We start from the raw sequence: 22,574 nt of genomic DNA on the forward strand, positions 1-22,574 counted from the left end.
TTACAGGTTGCCATGAGAAACAAAAGTAGCATTTGGTATGCAGGGACAGAGGTAATACCAACTGTGTCTGTGTTTCAGGAGCTGCGGTACTCCCTCCGGTCAGTAGAGAAGTTCGCTCCCTGGGTGCGCCACATCTACATCGTGACCAACGGTCAGCTGCCCTACTGGCTGGACCTGGAGAGTTCCCGAGTCACCATCGTCACTCATGAGGTAACACGCTCTGTCCCAGAAAGTCAAATTCATGGATGGTGAAGTCTCAGAGAAAGAACTTTCTCCTTTTAGCTCACCTGACTGATAGTCAAGTGAGTTATGGTGATTTGTTTTTGCATATTTAACTCCCAAGTTATTATACCTATAATAATATATGATCCATAACTATCCGTCAGGATACTAGCATCTACTAGACTATCAGCATTGACATCTATACGCATGCGCGGCGTGAGTCCCAGTAAGCCGTCAGCCTGTACAGATGTCTCTTAGTATATCAGTAAACAGTGATTAACCAAACCCAGCATTCGTTATGCAGTTCTCAGCTGATACGACAACCTGAGAATATTACAGTGATGTCTCAGAGAAAGAACTCTCTCCTTTTTAGCTCACCTGACTGATAGTCAAGTGAGTTATGGTGATTTGTTTTTGCATATTTTGCTCCAGTACGCATGTTATCCGGACTTCAGGTGTATTATATACGAAGCCAGTGATAAATGATCTCTAGCATAAGTAATCTTTGCAAACATTTGAGTTGAATATACAGACATGCTTAAGGCACAATATGATTAATGAAATTAACCTGGGGATTCAGAAAATTTACAGATGTTATCAATGAAAAGGTAAGTGGCAAACTTCTGGATAACAACCACTTGTTATCGAGCTCATGTTGACATGACATTCAGCAGTTGTGAACATGGATCAAAAGTAGTCTTCTGATTGGCACACTTAAATTGCAAAGGGCACTCTTAAAAGATCATAATCAGTGCTCTGTGACACACTTGAAACAGGTATATTTCTCTCCCTGTAATAAATCAAGCCTTTAACTCTAATGGGTACCAGGTCAAAAGGTTGGCAGAAGAAAATGGAGGTAAAGGCCTCATCTGCAATTACAATACTTGGCCCCTTGACTGCCTGGTGTGGCTGAATATTTCTATTTTCATTGCAGGAGATTTTCCCCAACAAGAGCCACTTGCCAACCTACAGTTCCCCGGCCATTGAGAGCCACCTTCACCGTATCCCAGGGCTGTCAGACAAGTTCATCTACCTCAATGACGATGTCATGTTCGGATCAGAAGTGTGGCCTGATGATTTCTTCTCCTATGCTACCGGACAGAAGGTACAGAGTATATTGGATTTCCCTGTCAAATAACATGTTTTTCTCATCAAGTCACCGAACAAAGGTGATGTTTTCATGGCTGCAAACAGAAGTGAAAAACCTTTTTTTCACAAGAAAGGACATTGGTTTTATTTATCATGTATTTCTAACTGATCTTTCCACAATCTTTCTCTGAAAACCTTAGTGTCACAGAGGTAGACTGAAGGTAGTTCTGGCAGGAAGTGTCGTTTCAACTTAGATGTAAATTTTTTATCAGGTAAATACAGTATTTCATCACTAAATGCGTAATAAAGAGATATATTTCAGATTCTACTTTTGGAGGTTGTTCGTGTTCATAAGATTCTTTCACTGTGACTGTTCTGATTTTCTATTATTTCTACACCCGGTAAATCATGAAGTTTTTCATAATATGACATGGCAGGTGGCAGAGAAATGTACTGGCCTTTATCAAGGCTGATTGGGTAGTCTCCCTTTACACTTTACTGTGGAGATTCCAACCATTCCAATTTGGGTGAATTATTTTAAATTTTGATCCAAATTCTGCCAGTAGTTAAAGTGAAATATATTAGGAATTTTGTCAATAAACAATGCTTTGATATGGCACCCAAATCCTTAATAAAAATGGCACTGTCTTGAGCATTTGGCAACAGACAATTGTAGAAAGTCTTAAGTGACTTCAACACCTCTATTCAAGTTCTAGAACAACTGTGATGAGTGTTACTATGGCTGTGTTTACTACAGAAGTACAGGGTATGTGATTGTAATGTACAGGTGTATCTGACGTGGCCGGTGCCCAACTGTAACGAGGGCTGTCCGTCCACATGGATCAAAGATGGCTACTGTGACAAGGCTTGTAACAACTCCGAGTGTGACTGGGACGCAGGAGACTGTGATGGTATGTTAGACACTCTAGACCTGGAAACATAAGAGCGCAAACTCAATTTTGAGGACAGTTCACAAACTGAGAATATGGAGTCCCTGTCTTCTGCATGTGTGTTCTCTGTTCCAACAACATGTCTTCAACTCATTCGTCACCACTCGTCCCTTTCCGTAACCTGCAAGAAGACTCGTCCCCCTATGTATGACGAACCAAGGCTTAAAAAAATAAAAGAATTGGTTCTCAGGCAATGGGTTTTGAAAATATAGTGCGGGCGGGCGGTGTCTTTTTTTTTGGTTGTACAAACTAGTATGTAACCAATAAACAGTTGTGTAATCTATAAAACAGTTGTGTACAATCAACCTGGAAAACGGCCTCCCTCCATAAATGTATTCCTTGATGAGTAAAATACTAGAAAACAAGTTGGATATTTAAGGATTTTTTATATATATTTTTTTACAAATTGAAAAAAACCAAAACGTACGGCGAACATTATGATGTGCCTGAGAATCAAGACTATCAATTATCTTAGCCCAATGAGAATGCGTATATGATTTCAAGTTCTTCATCAAAGAATCCTTCAGAAATAATTTTTGATTTTACATATGTCTTGCATCTAAACATATACCAAAGGCACAGTTAAATGTGTTAAATCATACTGTATAGTTCCGCATGTCCCGATGTGCTTTAAATTGCATCTGAAATATATATAATATATGAGGCAAGATATGTGAACCATTACGTAACGAGGTATGCCCCTTTGCGCTAAGACGGAACCCGGTTGCAAAAATGGCCATAAGAGGTGCACGAGTCGCTATTCGGCCTGTCTTGGAATAACCAAGTTGGTCACGAATGACCTTCAACATAAACTGCTACATTTTATGCTCATGTTATCAGGTGCACACAACCGGTCCTGTTAGCTGACATGTTAAACAGACAGAATTTGTTTCAGTTGTTTGACATTAAAAACTCTCACTTGTCTACAATAAATGTGTTATTTCAGGTGATGCAGGCAGAATACAGCTTGGAGCTGGGTACCAGGGAGGATATGGGGACCCAAGTCTACAGGCTATAGGTGGGTACCAGGAAGGATATGGGGACCCAAGTCTACAGGCTATAGGTGGGTACCAGGGAGTATATAGGATCCAAGTCTACAAGCTATAGGTGGGTACAAGGGAGTATATAGGATCCAAGTCTACAGGCTATAGGTGGGTACAAGGGAGTATATAGGATCCAAGTCTACAAGCTATAGGTGGGTACAAGGGAGTATATAGGATCCAAGTCTACAGGCTATAGGTGGGTACAAGGGAGTATATAGGATCCAAGTCTACAAGCTATAGGTGGGTACAAGGGAGTATATAGGATCCAAGTCTACAGGCTATAGGTGGGTACAAGGGAGTATATAGGATCCAAGTCTACAGGCTATAGGTGGGTACAAGGGAGTATATAGGATCCAAGTCTACAGGCTATAGGTGGGTACAAGGGAGTATATAGGATCCAAGTCTACAAGCTATAGGTGGGTACCAGGAAGGATATGGGGATCCAAGTCTACAAGCTATAGGTGGGTACAAGGGAGTATATAGGATCCAAGTCTACAAGCTATAGGTAGGTACAAGGGAGTATATGGGGATCCAAGTCTACAAGCTATAGGTGGGTACAAGGGAGTATATAGGATCCAAGTCTACAAGCTATAGGTGGGTACCAGGAAGGCTATGGGGATCCAAGTCTACAGGCTATAGGTGGGTACAAGGGAGTATATAGGATCCAAGTCTACAGGCTATAGGTAGGTACAAGGGAGTATATGGGGATCCAAGTCTACAAGCTATAGGTGGGTACAAGGGAGTATATAGGATCCAAGTCTACAAGCTGTAGGTGGGTACAAGGGAGTATATAGGATCCAAGTCTACAAGCTATAGGTGGGTACAAGGGAGTATATAGGATCCAAGTCTACAAGCTATAGGTGGGTACAAGGGAGTATATGGGGATCCAAGTCTACAAGCTATAGGTGGGTACAAGGGAGTATATGGGGATCCAAGTCTAATGGCTATAGGTGGGTACAAGGGAGAATATGGGGATCCAAGTCTACAGGCTATAGGTGGGTACCAGGGAGTATATAGGATCCAAGTCTACAGGCTATAGGTGGGTACAAGGGAGAATATGGGGATCCAAGTCTTCAGGCTATAGGTGGGTACCAGGGAGGATATGGGGATCCAAGTCTACAGGCTATAGGTGGGTACCAGGGAGGATATGGGGATCCAAGTCTACAGGCTATAGGTGGGTACCAGGAAGTATATGGGGATCCAAGTCTACAGGCTATAGGTGGGTACCAGGGAGGATATGGGGATCCAAGTCTACAGGCTATAGGTGGGTACCAGGGAGGATATGGGGATCCAAGTCTACAGGCTATAGGTGGGTACAAGGGAGTATATAGGATCCAAGTCTACAAGCTATAGGTGGGTACCAGGGAGGATATGGGGATCCAAGTCTACAAGCTATAGGTGGGTACCAGGGAGAATATGGGATCCAAGTCTACAGGCTATAGGTGGGTACCACAAACCCATCACACACACAACCATGCTACACCCACATTAAACCATTCTACACCCCCATCGAACCATTCTACACCCCACTGAATCATCCTACACCCCCATTAAACCACTCTTCACCCCCATTAAAATCATTTTACACCCCCATTAACTTGGTGTGCAGTCACTGAGATCAGAGTGTCCAGGCAATAGATAAGTGGTCTCGCTCTATCTTGGATAATTGTTGGTCCAGTATAAGTCACATTTTGTCCAAAACCATGTAAAATACATGAAGCATTGGTAAACATGATGAAAGATCAGTTTGACAACATTAGGAAATGCAGCACATCTGATAATTGTGACGTGAATTTTTTTATTAATATTGAAGAAAAAAATGAAAATTCATGGATTACTCTTGTCTATTGTAAACCTTTTATTAAATGTCTATTTTTTAGCATACTGTAATACTGGATGTGCCAACAACTGGATAGCTGACAAGTACTGTGATACTGTGAGTATAGATACAGAGAATTTCACTCTTGTGTCTTCTGATAACAAATAGATCACCAGAAGTCAATTAATATTGAATGATTTTGATTGAGGCTTTGGCCAGGATGTTTTTACTGTTATCAGTGGATTTTTAATATTGTTGGTGTTACTTGCTGTGGGCAAGAATGCAGTATACCAGACACCTTCTGCCATTTTGGTAAGGGATATGCACGAGTTCATTCCTTTGTAACAGTTTTTCAGATGCCATTTTTGTCGCTTGCTAAAATAACAGGGGGTTTGGGATGGCTTGCCCCCCCAGTCAGCATCTTTAATTAAATACTTTCATAAGTAAATAAAATGTTTAATTACCAAAGTAGATGCAAAATACGTGTGCAACTTTATTAGTATCATCAAACAAACATGGCGAATAGGTTTCCGTTATAATCCACATATACCCTTGCTGTGACCTACAATGTGTTGCTGTTTTATAGGCCTGCAACATCAAGAAGTGTGGGTTTGACGCTGGTGATTGCGGAACCAAGAACTACGAAGAGCTGTATGAGATCCCTCTGTCATTTTCAGAGATTAACTATCGACTTCCACCAGGTACAAGGATGTTTTAGACATGTGGATAAATTTCACTCAATTTTCCCAGGATCTTTTGTTTTGAAAATAGGTTAGGAGTGTTAGGAAGAATGAGAAACCATTTCTGATGTTGAGAATGGGCAGGCCTCTCAAATAGAACTTTCCTTGGAATCAAACATGCTGATAATCTGTCACACAGACCCTGAAATAGATATATCCAATACATCCCATGTAAGTCTAATTAGTTTGCAAGTCTAGTTTACTGCTGAAAATGAAGAGAGTCTATGGGCTCCTTATTATTTTTTATTAAGATAATTTACCCACTTTTTTTTCTGTGAGATATTTCATTTCATTACTGCTTACTGACATTCAGAACATACTTCAGAGTTGACCCCTTTAGTTGCTAAGTCCTAGGTTTGGATCCCAGATTCATCCTGATCATAGGATCTTTGGTTTGTCAGCACCATGCTGGTGGTCAGAAGTTTCACCAAAGTGATGGAACATTTAAGACCTGACTTGACATTTGGCTTCACTCACTCACTCACTCACTCACTCACTCACTCACTCACTCACTCACTCACTCACTCACTCACTCACTCACTCACTCACTCACTCACTCAGCGCTCTTTGTCATGAGCGAACACACATTCTGCTGGGCTCTCTCACTCTTCCTTTATGAGAAGGAAGAGAATATTTATTGTATGTTCATCATAATAATTGATTACCCACTGATAATAGTGTTTTGTGGAATGTCTTCCTTCTATTGATAAATTGATAGAGTTTTGATATACAGTAAGCTATGGTTATAACAAACTCAAGTGGACAACTAATTTTAGTTTGTTATAACAGTAGTTCATTATAAGGATATATACAGCTTATATACAGCAAATGGACAGGACCAACGAAAACAGTTTGTTATATCTGACAGTTTGTTATAAGCTTGTTTGTTATTAACATCGTTTACTGTAATATATTTCACCTTGACAGGAGAGTTTGTGGGCTTCTTCAACCTGACGGACATAGTCATGTCAGATGGGATGATAACAGAGGCATTTTACAATGACAGCAGCATCATCAGACAGGTTGCCGTGGGCAACAAGTATAAGGTCATGACCATCGTTCTGCAGCATGACCACAATGAAACGACCTTGCACTTCCAACTGAAGGGCCACCAAGGAGCGAATAGAGGATTCAGAGTAAGAATGATAATGATAAGAGTGATAATGTAAGAAATACTTAAACAGAGATTACCCCCTTGGTTTCAAGGTCAAGGTAATTCCCTTGTAGTAGTGGGACGATACACTTACACATCAATGGATCACGATATTTCACTTCTCCATACAAGTATCAATCACAGTCACACACAAAGTATAAAATAGCGATTCTTACCATAACTTTTTGCTTTAATAACCGTTACACCAAACACTGATTAATAGTGAACATTAGTGGAGACAACATAAATATTTTCATCCATTGCGTCATACTTGACACTGCCAACTGTAAATCATCGGTGTGCCAGGTATTTGGCCATCCTGCCTGTAAATAAGGTGGCGTACGCACCACAGATAAGAGCACATGCATGTATCGTTATCGGATTGTGAGCCAGGTACCGTGATATGTATCGGATTGCACAGTTGGTGTATCATCCAAGCCCTACTCCCTAGTCCTGTGTGTGTGGTGAGAGCCGACTAAACTGGTCGGGAGAAGGGGGAGGGGTCAGGCTCTGTGGCTTTGCTGTCATCGGCCCTGATGGCCAGGATCTTTGTTCATGCTTTCAGTCAAGAGATTCTGGTGTCCCCCGCCGTGATATTGCTGGAATATTGCTAAAAGCGGCGTAAAACTATACTCACTCACTCACTCACTCAGTCAAGAGACTCTGGCCTGCTAACTAGTTTGCTGACAGCTTGTTCTCGTATGGCGCCACTTTGGTGGCAAACTTCTAAGAGGGACAAGTGGCGTATGACCACACGAAGTAGAGTAATAACAGATGCCGTGATATGGCTGGAATATGGTGGCACACGGTCCTGTGCACAGTGCACAGGTCACAAATCACGTGAAGTTAAGCAACGTCAGTCGGGAGTCCTTGGATGGATGACTGCTTTTCGGCAGCTTGGCTCCTGAGAGTTTCTAGGGCTTAGGTCCTGCCCCACACTGACGCACATGTACCACATGTGGTGTGTCCATGGGCAAGTGACTTTGTTCAAAATGTGCCTCTGTTCCCCCAGCATTGAATGGGTACCCGGAAGGATGAGATGGCAATGTGGTTGTTGAAACTTCTGGTGCCTAACAGGCATACCTGGGTTGTATACGCCCCACGGAGCTGAGAATGATTCTTGAGTGCCCATTGATCCAGTGACCAGGGTAATAATATATAGCTGACTGTTGCTAGACTTCTTTCGCTCACACTCACTTAAGTGGATTAAAAAACAGCTATCTTAAGTCTGTGTGAACTATGGAGTTCGTCAGTCTAACACTTAGACTGTCGTAAGTCTATGTAAAAGTGGGGGCACTGGTGGCCCAGTCGTCTAAGGCGCCGCGATTCGCTGTGCAGAGTTGCGTCCCTTGGGCACGCCAGAAACCTATGATTGTGGGTTTGAATCCCGGTTCACCCCAATTATGTTTCTAGGTTTGTCAGCACCATACCCGTGCTCGTGGGTTTCACTGAAGTGGTTAACGTCTTAGACCTGCATCACGGACGGGCTTTCCTCCCACATTAAGCTGGCACGCCGTGATATAACTGGAATACTGTTAAAAGCGGCGTTAAACCCAACTCACTCACTCACTCACTCACTCACTCACTATGTTAAAGTGTGTGAGTTACGACAGTTGTGTGAAGACAATCCTAAGTCTCTGTAAGTTTATGTGAGTTAGTTCTCAGATCAATAGAAAAGCAACCTTTATATGGAATAATTTAACCTGATGCTCCCTTCTTTTGTTTTGATACTGTTGAGAGTTAAAGTTGAATGGCAGCATATAGCAGCTTGGCAACTTAACAGAGTCTGTGTCTGTCTTCAGTTCAACTTCACGCTGACGGTGAACACCAACAAGACCCTGATGGGCGTGTATGAGAAGCAGGCAAAGAAGAAGGCCATGAACCTCACCGACGCTGTGGATGGAGATTGGGATGAGGAGGACGATTTGGTGGTCATACAGGAAGTGCCAGAGGAAGAGCAGTGAGTTGCGACTTGTCATGAAATGGGACTTTATGGCTGGTGTGTAATAACTGGCAATCTAGGAGTCCTTGAGTCAAAACTTTCAAAACCTACTTTTATATGCTAAGTAAACTGTTATCATTCATATCAGCCTTACTGTCAATGATTACCCTAACTTGTATGGGAGGTGAGATGGTCATTGTGTCTTTGTTAAAGTATGGGAGTTGATAAAGTCCTAGCACTACAGTTGATTTCTTGCAGTTTTTGGAACATAGTCATCTTGCAGTACAATAGCATCAAACAATTCCATTTACAGTGCTACTGTGCCGTCATCATGTTGCTGGATATATTTCTGAGTGCAGCGTTTAACAAAAAAAAAAAACAAGCAAACAAACACACAAACAAACATTTAGTCTTGTATTTGGAGGGTTGGTGCCCATGCTGTTTATACAAGTCATACAACACATGTTCCCTCCGAGACTTGGTTATCTAGAGATCATCCTCTCTGTCTTGGAGTGGTCGTTATCCTGCTTGATGTCCTTCATATTTTTCTTCCTCCCAGGCAGCCCAGACCGGTGCAAGGGTTACGGGGGGTGGGAGCAGGTCTACCAGTCATCCCCCCAGGTGTTGACCGGAACCTGACCAGTGTGATTGTGCCAGCTGTCATCAGACATGAGTTGGGGGCACTGAACAAGGCCTTGCTAGAAGGTAGGGACAACAAAGAGTTTATATAAAGTAATAGTTTACTACTTTGCTATTGTTGTGGTACTTAGTCAGGGAGGCCAGACTCTTTGTTTATTGGTTTAAAGAGTTTTAGCCCCAAAATTCAGGTTGGTAGATCAGAAAGATATATATGGTAACTTAAATAGATTTTAAATTGCAAATATATTTTCTAATTTCCACAAGGTGTAAAGTAGGTAGGAAAATATAAACTATATACATACTAAGATTATTGATATAATTTCTACCCAATGCAATTTCTGAGTTGGTTCCCATGCAGCCATGTAAGGCGAATAGACTGGGTGGTCGGACCCAGTGGCATGCTTGATTGAGTGCCTTTTTACCCTGATGGAGTGAGTGAGTGAGTGAGTTAGGTTTAACACCGCTTTTAACAGTATTCCAGTTATATCACAGCGTGTCAGCTTAATGTGGGAGGAAAGCCCGAAGTGATGCAGGTCTCAGACGTTTACCACTTCGGTGAAACCCACGAGCACCTGACGGAGTGAATCATTGCTCATAATATCGACCACTGGTTGGGAATATTGCTGAATGCTGCATTAAACAAGTAACAATGTATATTCAATTCATTGCATGCTGATTCATTAAGTTTTTAATAATTGTGTTGAATGATTTTAAATAAATAGATGTTTCTGTTTCAAGCACTTGATTATGTTGAAAAATAATGTTCTCAACTGTTTTCAGGTGACCTCACACAAAAAGGTTTTGAAATTAAATGGAAGGTTCTCTATGCCAAGTACATGAAAATAAAAGATGATCCTAACTATCCACTGGAAACAAAACAGTCACTCAATGGCACAAAGAACATTTCTAATAATAGTCAGGAGTTAAATAACACAGGGCAAGGTTCTAATGTGAAAGGTCAGGGGTCAGATGGAGAGGCACACCAGAATTTAAGGAAGCTTCTGGCAATACCATCGGACTGGCGCCAGGAGATTATGAGCATCAAGCCACAGGAGAAGAAAGGATCGGAGTTGATAACATATTCCCAGGATGAGGCAGCAATGTCAGATAGGATCTATGGTAGAAATAAGAATGAGGTTGTGGAAGACTTTCTAGACAAGGTGAAGGTTGGCGAGGAGACTGGTGTTCTCCCATGGGAGAGGAAGAATCTGTTAAGTGAACTGCAGAAGGTAGATATAGAGCATTATTACAGCTTGATCTTGTAATCATCTTGAATTTGCGTTTCAGATTCATTGTTTCAGAACACACCAAGGGCAGATAACTCAAAACTACCTGTAGGGATTTCAGGGCAGACTGGTCCCCAGTACTGCATGCTTGTCTCCCTGTAGGGATTTCAGACCAGATGGGTCCCCAGTACTGCATGTGTGTTTCCCTATAGAGATTTCAGACCAGATTGGTCCCCAGTACTGCATGCTTGTCTCCCTGTAGAGATTTCAGACCAGATTGGTCCCCAGTACTGCATGTGTGTCTCCATGTAGAGATTTCAGACCAGATTGGTCCCCAGTACTGCATGTGTGTCTCCCTGTAGAGATTTCAGACCAGATTGGTCCCCAGTACTGCATGTGTGTCTCCCTGTAGAGATTTCAGACCAGATTGGTCCCCAGTACTGCATGTGTGTCTCCCTGTAGAGATTTCAGACCAGATTGGTCCCCAGTACTGCATGTGTGTCTCCCTGTAGAGATTTCAGACCAGATTGGTCCCCAGTACTGCATGCTTGTCTCCCTGTAGGGATTTCAGGGCAGGCTGGTCCCCAGTACTGCATGCTTGTCTCTGTCAGGATTTCAGGGTAAACTGGACCCCACTTCTGCTTGATTGTCTCCTTGTAGAGATTTCAGGGCAAACTAGGCCTCTGTACTGCGTGCTTGGTGTAAGAGCAGACCAATAACGACCATGTGATAACAATGTATGTCATCATACAGCATTGATCATTTCTTATATTATCAGAAACTATCAGACTCTATTCCTTACAGACTGCTGTGATACATCTGAAATACAACAACTGTCACTCACTGATTTTGTTGTTTTCCTAGTTGTTGACAATGACTGAATTCCTGACATGCCACAAAGTTGTATCAACAGTCATATGGTGCTGTTTCAGATGAGAGAGAATGTGCTGAGAGCCAGTGAGTTTGAGTCACCTCATCACAATGGCCGCCGTCTGCTGGACACTTTTGGAGACTCTCTTCGTCACGTCAACAAGCTCTTCAACAAGGCCTTTGGATTCGTGGCGAGGAAGGTGCCCGCTCACATGCCACACATGATTGACAGGCACATTATGGCCGATCTACAAGCCCAGTAAGTACAGAGTCACATGATTGACAGGCACATTATAGCCAATCTACAGGCCTAGTAAGTACATAGAGTCACGTGACTGACAGGCACATTATGGTCGATCTACAGGCCCAGTAAGTACATAGAGTCACATGATTGACAGGTACATAATGGCTGATCTACAGGCCCAGTAAGTACAGAGTCACATGATTGACAGGTACATTATGGCTGATCTACAGGCCCAGTAAGTACATAGTGTCACATGATTGACAGGTACATTATGGCCGATCTACAAGCCCAGTAAGTACATAGTCACATGATTGACAGGTACATTATGGCCGATCTACAGGCCCAGTAAGTACATAGTGTCACATGATTGACAGGTACATTATGACTGACAGGCACATTATGGCCGATCTACAGGCCCAGTAAGTACATAGTGTCACATGATTGACAGGTACATTATGACTGACAGGCACATTATGGCTGATCTACAGGCCCAGTAAGTACATAGTGTCACATGATTGACAGGTACATTATGACTGACAGGCACATTATGGCCGATCTACAGGCCCAGTAAGTACATAGTGTCACATGATTGACAGGTACATTATGACTGACAGGCACATTATGGCCGATCTACAGGCCCAGTAAGTACATAGTGTCACATGATTGACAGGTACATTATGACTGACAGGCACATTATGGCTGATCTACAGGCCCAGTAAGTACATAGTGTCACATGATTGACAGGTACATTATGACTGACAGGCACATTATGGCCGATCTACAGTCCCAGTAAGTACATAGTGTCACATGATTGACAGGTACATTATGACTGACAGGCACATTATGGCCGATCTTCAGGCTCAGTAAGTACATAGTGTCACATGATTGACAGGTACATTATGACTGACAGGCACATTATGGCCGATCTACAGGCCCAGTAAGTACAGAGAGTCACATGACTGACAGGCACATTATGGCCGATCTACAGGCCCAGTAAGTACAGAGAGTCACATGACTGACAGGCACACTATGACCTATCTACAGGCCCAGTACAGTCACATGATTGACATGAACAATGTATAACAATCTTACAATGGCTCACCTGTGTAACAGAGACATGGTGATTTCAGGTTTCCCAATGAGTGGGACGTGACGTCTTCCCACAAGGTGCGACACTCGAAGGACATGCAGTACGCCTTCTCCTACTTCTACTACCTGATGGGCGTCTCCGAGCAAGTGACTCCGGAGTCTGTGTTTGATGAGATGGACACAGACCACTCACGGTAAGCATGTTATTTCTGAACATATTGAAACTGACTATCCCATGTTTGTGTCCTCCTTGGGAGATAACATCAGCTTCATGTCTGTGAGGTAGCCTAATGGTGGCTTCATTTGTAATGGGACGGGGTCCTGTGTACAGCACACACGTCACAAATCAGGCAAAGTTTGTTGTAGAGCGTCCTTGGATGGGTGACAGTGTCCGGCAGCTATAGGCTCCCAAGAGTTTTTCGGGCTTCAGGCCTCCCCACACCGAAGCACATGAAGTGATTGTAGTGTCTCTTTAGTCAAGTGACTTTGTTCGATATATGCCTGTGTTCATCCAGCAGTGAATGGGTACACAGTAGGATGAGATTGTGATGTTACTGTTTCACTTACAGGTAGCTATGGTTGTATACTCCCCAGGGAGCTGAGTATGAAAAATCGAGTGCACATTGATCAATTGACTGGGGTAATAATAACGCAGCTCTTTGAGCATACATTGCATATGGAGTTACATGCTTTACAACCTGACTGAACATGGCTACATGTTGGAAGCCTATTCTTTAGTGACCAGGTCTGTGCTATTGCTTCAAAATTAGTAAAGTGTTGTTGCAAGGGTATTTGTGTTTATATTATTGTTAAGTTGTTTTGACTTTGTTTTGTTGTAATAATGCCAATGTGAAGTTACATTTTAGCTCACTCATTGTCTTGTTGTTTCAGTGTTTTATCTGATCGAGAACTGAGGACGTTTGCCGCTAGAATGTATGACTTGCCACTGTATCTGGAGGTAAGGATTTTTGTTGTTCAGCTGAAGTTCTCATATGTTTCATTGTTTGTTTTCCAAAACTATTTTAAGCTAGGTATCAGTATTTATTGATAATGCTATCATGAATTTGGAAATTACTAATGATGTGACAAAACAATGTTTAAGCATAGAGAGTGCTTGGCTCCAAATTAAAATGGGACTACCTCAAAACAGTAGGTTTATCTCCTAAATGGGTGTGAATTTAAGTGATCAAAATCCATGACCACATTGTCCTGGTAGGTAGCCTAATGGTGAGAGCATTGATTCATCACATTGATTGTCCCGAGTTCAACTCGGTGTGAAGCCATTTCTCAGTCTCCCCAACCCAGATATGCCTTGACTATTGCTTTAAGCTCACAAGCTCACAAGGGCTTGCGGGGCAGTTGGGTAGCTTGGTGGTCAAAGCATTCGTTCAACCCAGGATCGATGAAGCCCATGTCATGTGTCCCTGCGATGCTATAGCTGGAATGTTTCTAAAAGCGGCGTAAAACCGTTCACTATACTCATTTACTAAGTCACTCACTCGAAAGGACTTTCATGTGACTATATCTAGGTTTGTTTGTTTGTTGTTTAATGCTACACTCAGCAATATTCCAGCTATATGACAGCAGTCTGTAAATAATCGAGTCTGGGCCAGACAATCCGGTGATTGACATCATGAGCATCGATGCCTGGCCACCCAATTCTGTTAGTCGCATCTAACAATAAGCATAGCCGCCTTTTACGACAAGCATAGGTAGCTGAAGACCTATTCTAACCCGGATCTTCACAGGATATTAAGCCCCAACTGACTATTATTATGTATTGTATTATGTATTGGGTGCAGGTAGTGGTTGTTATGACAACATGTATGTTTGACAGACTCTGCAGGGACTGGAGCAGATCTTTGTCAACTGTTCCAACCATCTTCAAGAGGAGCAGAAGTCTGCGTATGCGCCCCCCACACAGGAAGTGTACTACGATAAAACCATGGTAGGTCACCTCTAGGGCTGGGACGGGTGACTCGGGTACTCGGGTCTGGTGGGTCCTGAGTACCGCCAGTACTACCCGCACCCGTGGTTAGTCACGTGACATATTGTTTAATGACAAAAACACACTATAGCTCAATGGTTACAATACAAGTCGTTAATGTTCACATTTCTTTCTGACGATGCACACATTCCTTTTGACTTGTATATGTTTGAGTAGAGATAAAGCTTCAGTCAACTTCAGTGTTCGCATGATCTGATCATTTTGTTCCCAACTCTTGAGACCTACAGTGGGTACCCAGGTAGGGTCAGGTAATAGGGGGTCAGGTACCCGGGTAGTAAATTTGGAATCGTCCAAGCCCTAATCCCCTCTCCACTCAAGGGGTTCTACAAATAAAATGTTATAAGGGCAACTGCTTTGTTGTTTGAAAAATTAAAATGTTTGAAATAAACCTAAGTTTCCTCAGATGGTGGCATTTTTACAAGGGTGGGTTTGTGCTCTCATTCCCTGTTGTCAGGGTAACGTTGCAGTATTTCTTGTTTAGCCACAAGTGACAAGGCATCTGTTTCTCAGCTGTGGGGGTGTGCTGAAGCTGGTGAAGGACAAGTTCAAGCCTAAACCAAAGTTCAAGTAAGTGAGAAATTCGGGGATTTACCATGTGTGACGAAAATGTTGACCCTGAACCATAATACCGTGAAGCCAGAGGGACCAACAGACTCATATGCAGAGAAAGAATAAGTAATACAGGAATGTGCAGATATTTGTAAAAAATATTGAAATAAACATTGATGTCCTGAAAGAATAAAATAGTGAATAAATTGTTCGTATATGTAGATAACTTTTTACAAAAATAGTAAACGATATTTTTGATCATACAACTGGGTTTAAAGTAATTGTGTGTACCTTTGGTCTCAAATGAAATTTGTCTGTAAGGCTAAAAAAATAATAGTGATGGTTCTCATGCACCACCCGCATCATCATAAAGTCTCACACATGTTTTGTTTTTATTTCCATTTTTTAAAAAAATATATAAAAATCCTCATACTTAAACACAATGCATCAAGAAAATTGAAAAAGGAAACACGTGCAAAGACCTTTATGCATATGTGGGCAGTGACTGAGAACCAAGACTATTATTTTTTTTAGCCTAACAGAAGAAGCTCTATTTCACTATTAACACTACCCTTCCAGATATACAACTGTGGATGACTCTGACGTCACATTCTACATGATCCGGACCAACGTCTCAAGTGTAGTCGGTCAACTCGATAATGTCCGCAAACACTCCAAGTAAGAACACATCTGTCAATAAAGATTTAACAAATTCTCCATATCATGTATTCTCCATATGATCAAACATCACCCAGCTGAAACAGTAGGTGTTATCTGACTCTATGGTCTGGAAGGTAATTTAAGGTACCGATGTTTACTACAATATCTGAAAAACTATCGGACCTACTCCAGTCAAAGTTGGTATGAGATTATTAAACAGTCATACATAACTGGATATTACATTTAAAGACAATCGGTGCATGAATAAAAAATCTGTCTATTTCACTATATTTCATCAACAACCAGACCTGTTCGTCACGGGTGGAACGAGCATTCATTGAAACAGCCATCTGCATAATGCTACCCCTGCGTCACAGGGCCATATGACACAGTTGAACCAATCAACTCAACTCAAAAGGGTGCACGGGAATCACGAACGTTGAGACGCCCAACCCTAACACCGTATTCGTGCGTGCGTGATTCAACGTGCGAGTTTTCTTACATTCTCCTTCACATACAGGACTAACAGTAGCATTACCTGATTGTGTTCGTTACAGGAAGTTCATCTGTCTCAATGACAACATCGAGCATGGATCCGAGGAAGCCAGAACTGTAAGTACTGTTGCGAGCCTGTTTCTGTGATGTAGAAATAATATACCGTAGTTGCTGTATTAAGCACCTTGCTCCATTAAGTGCTCTCTGACCAAATTCTACGTGATCGTCTGTATTTCATTGTGTACATTACAGAAAATAATAGTGTAGAAGGGGTATATGTGATTGAATTGGGGTAGGGGTAGGGGTGGGTGTGGGTGTGGGTGTGGGTGTGGGTGTGGGTGTGGGTGAGTGTTGGTGTGGGTGGGTGTGGATGGGTGGGTGTTGATGTGGGTGGGTGTTATTGGTGTGGGTGGGTGTTGGTTGGTGTAGGTAGGTGTGGGTGTGGGTGGGTGTTGGTGTGGGTGGGTGTGGGTGGATGGTAGGGTGTGGGTGGGTGTTGAGGGGTGTTGGTATGTGTGGGTGGGTGAGTGTTGGTGTGGGTGGGTGATGGTGTGGGTGTAGATGGGTGTGGATGGGGGATGTTGATGTGGGTGGATGTGGATGGATGTGGGTGGGTGGGTGTTGGTGTTGGTGCCAGACTGGGTATCGCCTTTCACAATGCTTCCTTACAACCTGCCATTGTTTGTGTTGCCTCTCCCTGATTCTGTGGGCCACTCCATGTGTTGTAGGTTAAAGCAGTTCTTCAGGACTTCTATGAATCGCTCTTCCCAATACCATCACAGTTTGAGTTGCCACGTGAATACAGAAACCGATTCCTTCACACAGATGAACTGCGAGAGTGGTGAGTAATGTGGAAGACTTGATGCAAGTGCATTATCTTCAGTATAATTACTATACGTATGTTGAATCTGCTTTAATGACATTCACAAAATGGTACTTGCACACTAAACACACTTGAACTAATACTGGAGCCAATGTAATCAGTGTCCAAGCCAGAGGCAACAGGAAATGCTGATAGGGACACCATCTTGGATGTGTTGCTGTGCATTCAAATCTTGACAGACATATTGGAAAATTTAATTAAAAAGGCAGGGACTAGAGAATCAGGCTGTACAACAAAAGATGTTCATTCTCTGAGTTATTAATTGTATGAGGGTTGATTGATAAAATAAAAAATTGAGGAAATTGTTTTGCTGTGACAAGTGAGTGTGTTTTGTAGGCGGCAGTATCGAGACTGGCTGAAGTTCTGGACCCATCTGGCTCTCATTGTGCTGGTCATCTTCACCATTGTGTCCTTCTTCGGAGATAAGGTAGGACTTCTTCATCAGGTTGCCTCAATGTCCTGATGGAAATTGATTATATTCTCATGGAAATGTCTGGTCTTCTAGTCAATTAAAATAAGCTGCATGTTAATGGACATGTCCAATGTACTTATGAAGGTATGCAAAACCCTTGTGGAAAATTTTGATATCATAATAGAAATATCCTATAGGAATTGCACTGTCAGAAAATAAAATATGCATGCAGTGTCCTACTTGATGTGTGCAATATCCTATTGGAAATATTTGATATCACATTAGTTTTAACCAACCCAAAATAGTCAAAATTCAGCAATCATATTACGTAATGCTGTTGATTCTTTTTTGTAAAGATCGAAGCTGCTCATCGCAGACTTGTCAGAGTAGCATCCCACAAAGATCAAGATGGAAGTGGGCCAGCCAATGAGGAAGGTGAATCCTCTTCGACCAATGGAAGTGGATCGTCCAATAGCCAATCAAAACAAAGCCCTCTCCTGCCTGTTTGACGGTTCCTGCTCTGGCTTATCTCCCCTGATGTTGTCTTGGTTCTGCTTATTATAATTCTTGTTATTGTCATTGCTTTGCTTGTGATCGAGGTGAGGAAGTTCTAAGTGGACTTCTTACTCCTTACTGTGAAGCATGGCAGAGAGTTGTGATAAGTGACGACATACAACTACTTTTATATCTGGTGCCTTAGTACAGATGATCTCAGCACAAACATATCACTTACAATTTTAGTTTTTGCAACAGATGTGTATTTCTTGAGTCTTTCCATATTAGCAGAATGCAGGGTATGCATATTATGATGTGGTTTAATTGTATGATAAAGTCATTCAAAGAATCTGCAGAAGTTAAAGATTTTTTCGGGTTGACAGAGTTGTGTTTAATGAGGTTAACACGCAGCCCTGGTATATATGATATAGGTTTTGGAAGTTGGTAGCATCATGTAGGGCCAGACCAATATTCATTTACAAATTGTAAAGAGGGTTGATTTGATGTCAAAATTCTTGAAATAAGAGTTTAACACAACAATACAAAAAAGTTAGATGCTTTTTCATGCAGCAAACAGTACCGGTATATATATTTTTTTGGAACAAGGAAAATAAATGGGTCTTCAATGATTATTCAATTTTAACAGTTTTTCCACAGTTTTAGATGTTACTAAGTTGTTACAGGGGGACTAGGCTTGGGTTATTTGCAGTCCTACCAAGTGATATTTCATTAAATAAAACACCACTGATTTAATTCGATAAAACACCACTATGTTTGTATGCTAACTCAAAGGGTAGGATGATATGAGTCGAGCAGTTACTTATTACCTTTTTGTACAGAGACCTTGCAACATCTGGACTTACCATAGTCCCTCTGTAACAGAAACGCTGTGTGTAGAAGTTGTGCAGTAGTCATGCTGCCTGTGTTATTGGCTGAGTTCTATAAACATCACATGTATCTTGTATTTATTGACCACCAGATATAAAAGCAGGTTGATATGGAATACAAATTAACAAACTAATTTTCATCCAAATATTTAACTTTTGCAGACCTATGAAGAAAAAATTGGATCATATTTTCTGATTTTGTGTTTCGTCAGTATTTATACAGGCAAAGGTTGAGATACAACCATACTAGAGGTAAGGAATTCATTCCACATTTCTACCATACCACCGTGGTGCAAAAGAAAGTCTTGAAAATTAGTCTGTATAAATTTGTATATATCCAAGATATCAGGGTAGATTTGACAGAGCGAGGAAGTTGTTTTCTAATATTATTTTTATATCATGCATCAATCATCACTTTTGTTCATATCATTTTTGGGTATCCAAAATGGTTTTACCTTCAAGCAAAGCGGAATGGTGTAAGCCAGGCTGTATGTAGTATTGTGCTGTTATAATACTGCTGTTATAATACTGCTGTATTGTGATGGTGGGTAGCAGATGGGCGAGGACATCTCTAATCAGTTAATATTTACACAGGGGGTGGGTGCCCTGTATTGCCCTGTGGGAATGCCCTGTGATGGGCGGTATCAATGATAAATCATTGCAGCTGGTAAAGTGATACCGGCTTGAAGCAGGTGGACCACTGGTCGATAGAGTGAGTACCAACCTGCAGAGATTAGAAAACAAGTATTGCCCAGTGATAACCCCCAGTGATGGGCGGTATCTATGATATATCATGATAGCTTGTAAAGTGCTACCGGCTTGAGGCAGGCGGACCACTGGTCGATAGAGTGAGCAATCTTCACAGAGAAAACCAAAGTATCGCCCAGCAGCAAGAAGTTAAAGTTTCTTGTTTTCAAAACAGCTGGGCTGTTACCATTTTATTTTTTCAAATGACATCAATGTTACCGTATTATGTTTTCAAAATGAGCTGCAGTGTTATCTATATTTGTGTATTGATACACTCTCAAACCTCACAGCTTAGAATTGGTCTTCCATGGTAGCGGCAGCCCACCCAGGTCTGTCTAGGCTCAGAAGCCATTGTGACTGCCAGGTACACATTTTGTCATGTTGCCCTGGAAGCCCCATGGAGGGATGACATTGCTTTCATGGAAATAGTATGTCAATAAATTAGGGCTCGAACAAGAAGAAACAAATGGACTTGAGTTTCCGCATTCGTGACCAACTCGTGTTATTCCGGGACATGCTGAATAGCGACTCGTGCCCCTCTCATGGCCAATTTTGCGACTGGGTTCCGTCTTAGGGCAAACGAGCATAGCTAAAAGAATGATTCACATATATTTCCCAGCTATCATATGTATTCCAGATGCTATTTAAGCCACATCAGGACTTAAGGTATTATACAGTATGATTGAACACATTTAACTGTATCTTGGGTATATTTTTTGATGCAAGACATATGTAAAATCAAAAATTATTGCTTAGGGAATTATTGAAATTATTTTCACACATAACATTCATCGATAGGGGGACGAGTCTTCTTGCAGGTTATGGAAAGGGGCGAGTGGTGACGAATGGAATTCCCGTTTCTCATAACCCAACCTGAACTGGAGTACCCATTTCTCAAAACGTAATCTGGACTTAAGTACCCAATTTAACGATAATATGCCACACAATCAACGTTTTTTGGTCTTTTTCTTAGCTTCATCTTAGCTAAAATGCATCCTGACACTGTACTGTTTCTCTTCTGTGTCTGCAACACAAGTGTTTGAAAAGTAAAGATGTTAGTTATCTCCCATGATTGGGTACTCAAGACCTTGACATTGGTCTATCTAAACACGACCCGTGCTCGATTACTCCAGTACCCCAGTACCCATCAGAGCCCTACAAATAATGGTTTATCTGTAATTTAAGTTCCATTTTCACTTTTGTTCCAGACATCTCATTTAATGAGTCTGTTTTAACAACATTAGGGGATGCTGAACTTGGTCTTTTACAATTATTTATTCCTGAAATTGAATAATGGTAATTCTATTTCAATTTCTTCTTGTAAATATTTCCTTGTGTAATTAGTGCTGCTTAAATATAAGGGACTGACCGTTTGATATTCTGGTGGGGGCCTGAGATTTTATTGAAAAAAATAAATTGTCCGAGAAAATGCTTGAAAAAAAAAAAATTAAACACCAGACAGTACGAAAAAATAATTGTCTGCCATCAAAAAGTACAATGTTGCAAGGTGTGTTTTTAAAAAAATATTTAGGCTTTTAGTTTTAATTTAAAATCTAATCACCAAACAAAATCCCAGGCCCCCAACAGAATATCCAATGGTCGGTCCCTGAGGATGTGTATATACAGGGTCCTATTGCTGTCCATGTACATGTACACCTATTTAAGATTGTTCATCATGTCATAATATTGTACAAGTGTTGCGAAGACATCTCAAATACTCATCAGTATGCTTGGATTACACCGACTTGGCGATTCCATAGGGCTTATGTGATATAGGAATGCTGACAAGTCCCAGTAGGGTTATTGTAGGGCCATAATACATTGTTAGATTTTCATTCCCCCAAACTGACATAATTTTGTAGTCTCCAAGAATCTACAGACAAAAATCACTGTGGTTCCTCCTCCCCTCACCTCCCCTCCCCCCTCCCCCATTTTTTTTTTAATAGATTCATGAAAATCTAATACTTACTGTTTGTGGCCTTGATTTGATCTCTACCAGTCAACTTGTTAAAGTGGCCATGAAAGAACATTTATTATCTAAAATGTCAAAACACATCATGGCCTCCTCATTTAGTTATAAAATATATTGTTGTTGCATCAGTATTCCATATTAGGTGAGACTATTTTTAGACTTGGTTTATGATTCTGCTGTTTCTAAAAAAATAAAAGGTGAAAAAAAAAAGAAGGAAAAGAACTTTAAGAAGTGAGTTTTTATACAATATATTTCTTTTTAATAATTTCTTGTCGCCATCATTTTATAAGTATATAAATTTTTTTAAATACTATCTGCTGAAAATGTATCTAACAAACTACTTTTTTGAGGAAATAAAAAATGTGTTTTCGAAATTTGAATGTTCTAATTTCTATTTTTTTCAAATTTTGGGGCAAAATATCTGTTAAAAAACATCCCAA

The 22,574-nt window shown here is 41.3% G+C and overlaps 1 protein-coding gene across 1 annotated transcript in view; it reads left to right on the forward strand.

Moving 5' to 3' along the window:
- LOC124141048 (N-acetylglucosamine-1-phosphotransferase subunits alpha/beta-like) overlaps positions 1–21,654 on the forward strand; it is a 32,673-nt gene extending 11,019 nt beyond the window's left edge. The window contains exons 10-30 of the mRNA XM_048386019.1: positions 79–210; positions 1,157–1,327; positions 2,099–2,222; positions 3,208–3,279; positions 5,185–5,240; positions 5,710–5,824; positions 6,791–6,999; positions 8,819–8,976; positions 9,518–9,663; positions 10,378–10,826; positions 11,756–11,929; positions 12,206–12,228; positions 13,068–13,220; positions 13,918–13,984; positions 14,864–14,974; positions 15,516–15,601; positions 16,163–16,261; positions 16,801–16,855; positions 17,467–17,579; positions 17,958–18,048; positions 18,390–21,654. Coding sequence (XP_048241976.1) covers positions 79–210; positions 1,157–1,327; positions 2,099–2,222; positions 3,208–3,279; positions 5,185–5,240; positions 5,710–5,824; positions 6,791–6,999; positions 8,819–8,976; positions 9,518–9,663; positions 10,378–10,826; positions 11,756–11,929; positions 12,206–12,228; positions 13,068–13,220; positions 13,918–13,984; positions 14,864–14,974; positions 15,516–15,601; positions 16,163–16,261; positions 16,801–16,855; positions 17,467–17,579; positions 17,958–18,048; positions 18,390–18,542 — 2,757 coding nt within the window. The 3' untranslated portion in view covers positions 18,543–21,654. The remainder of the gene's footprint in view (positions 1–78; positions 211–1,156; positions 1,328–2,098; positions 2,223–3,207; positions 3,280–5,184; positions 5,241–5,709; positions 5,825–6,790; positions 7,000–8,818; positions 8,977–9,517; positions 9,664–10,377; positions 10,827–11,755; positions 11,930–12,205; positions 12,229–13,067; positions 13,221–13,917; positions 13,985–14,863; positions 14,975–15,515; positions 15,602–16,162; positions 16,262–16,800; positions 16,856–17,466; positions 17,580–17,957; positions 18,049–18,389) is intronic.
- Positions 21,655–22,574: the final 920 nt, after the last annotated feature.

The sequence above is a fragment of the Haliotis rufescens genome, unplaced genomic scaffold (genome assembly GCF_023055435.1).
Source record: "Haliotis rufescens isolate VD_foot unplaced genomic scaffold, xgHalRufe1.0.p SCAF_6, whole genome shotgun sequence".
Classification (NCBI taxonomy): domain Eukaryota; kingdom Metazoa; phylum Mollusca; class Gastropoda; order Lepetellida; family Haliotidae; genus Haliotis; species Haliotis rufescens.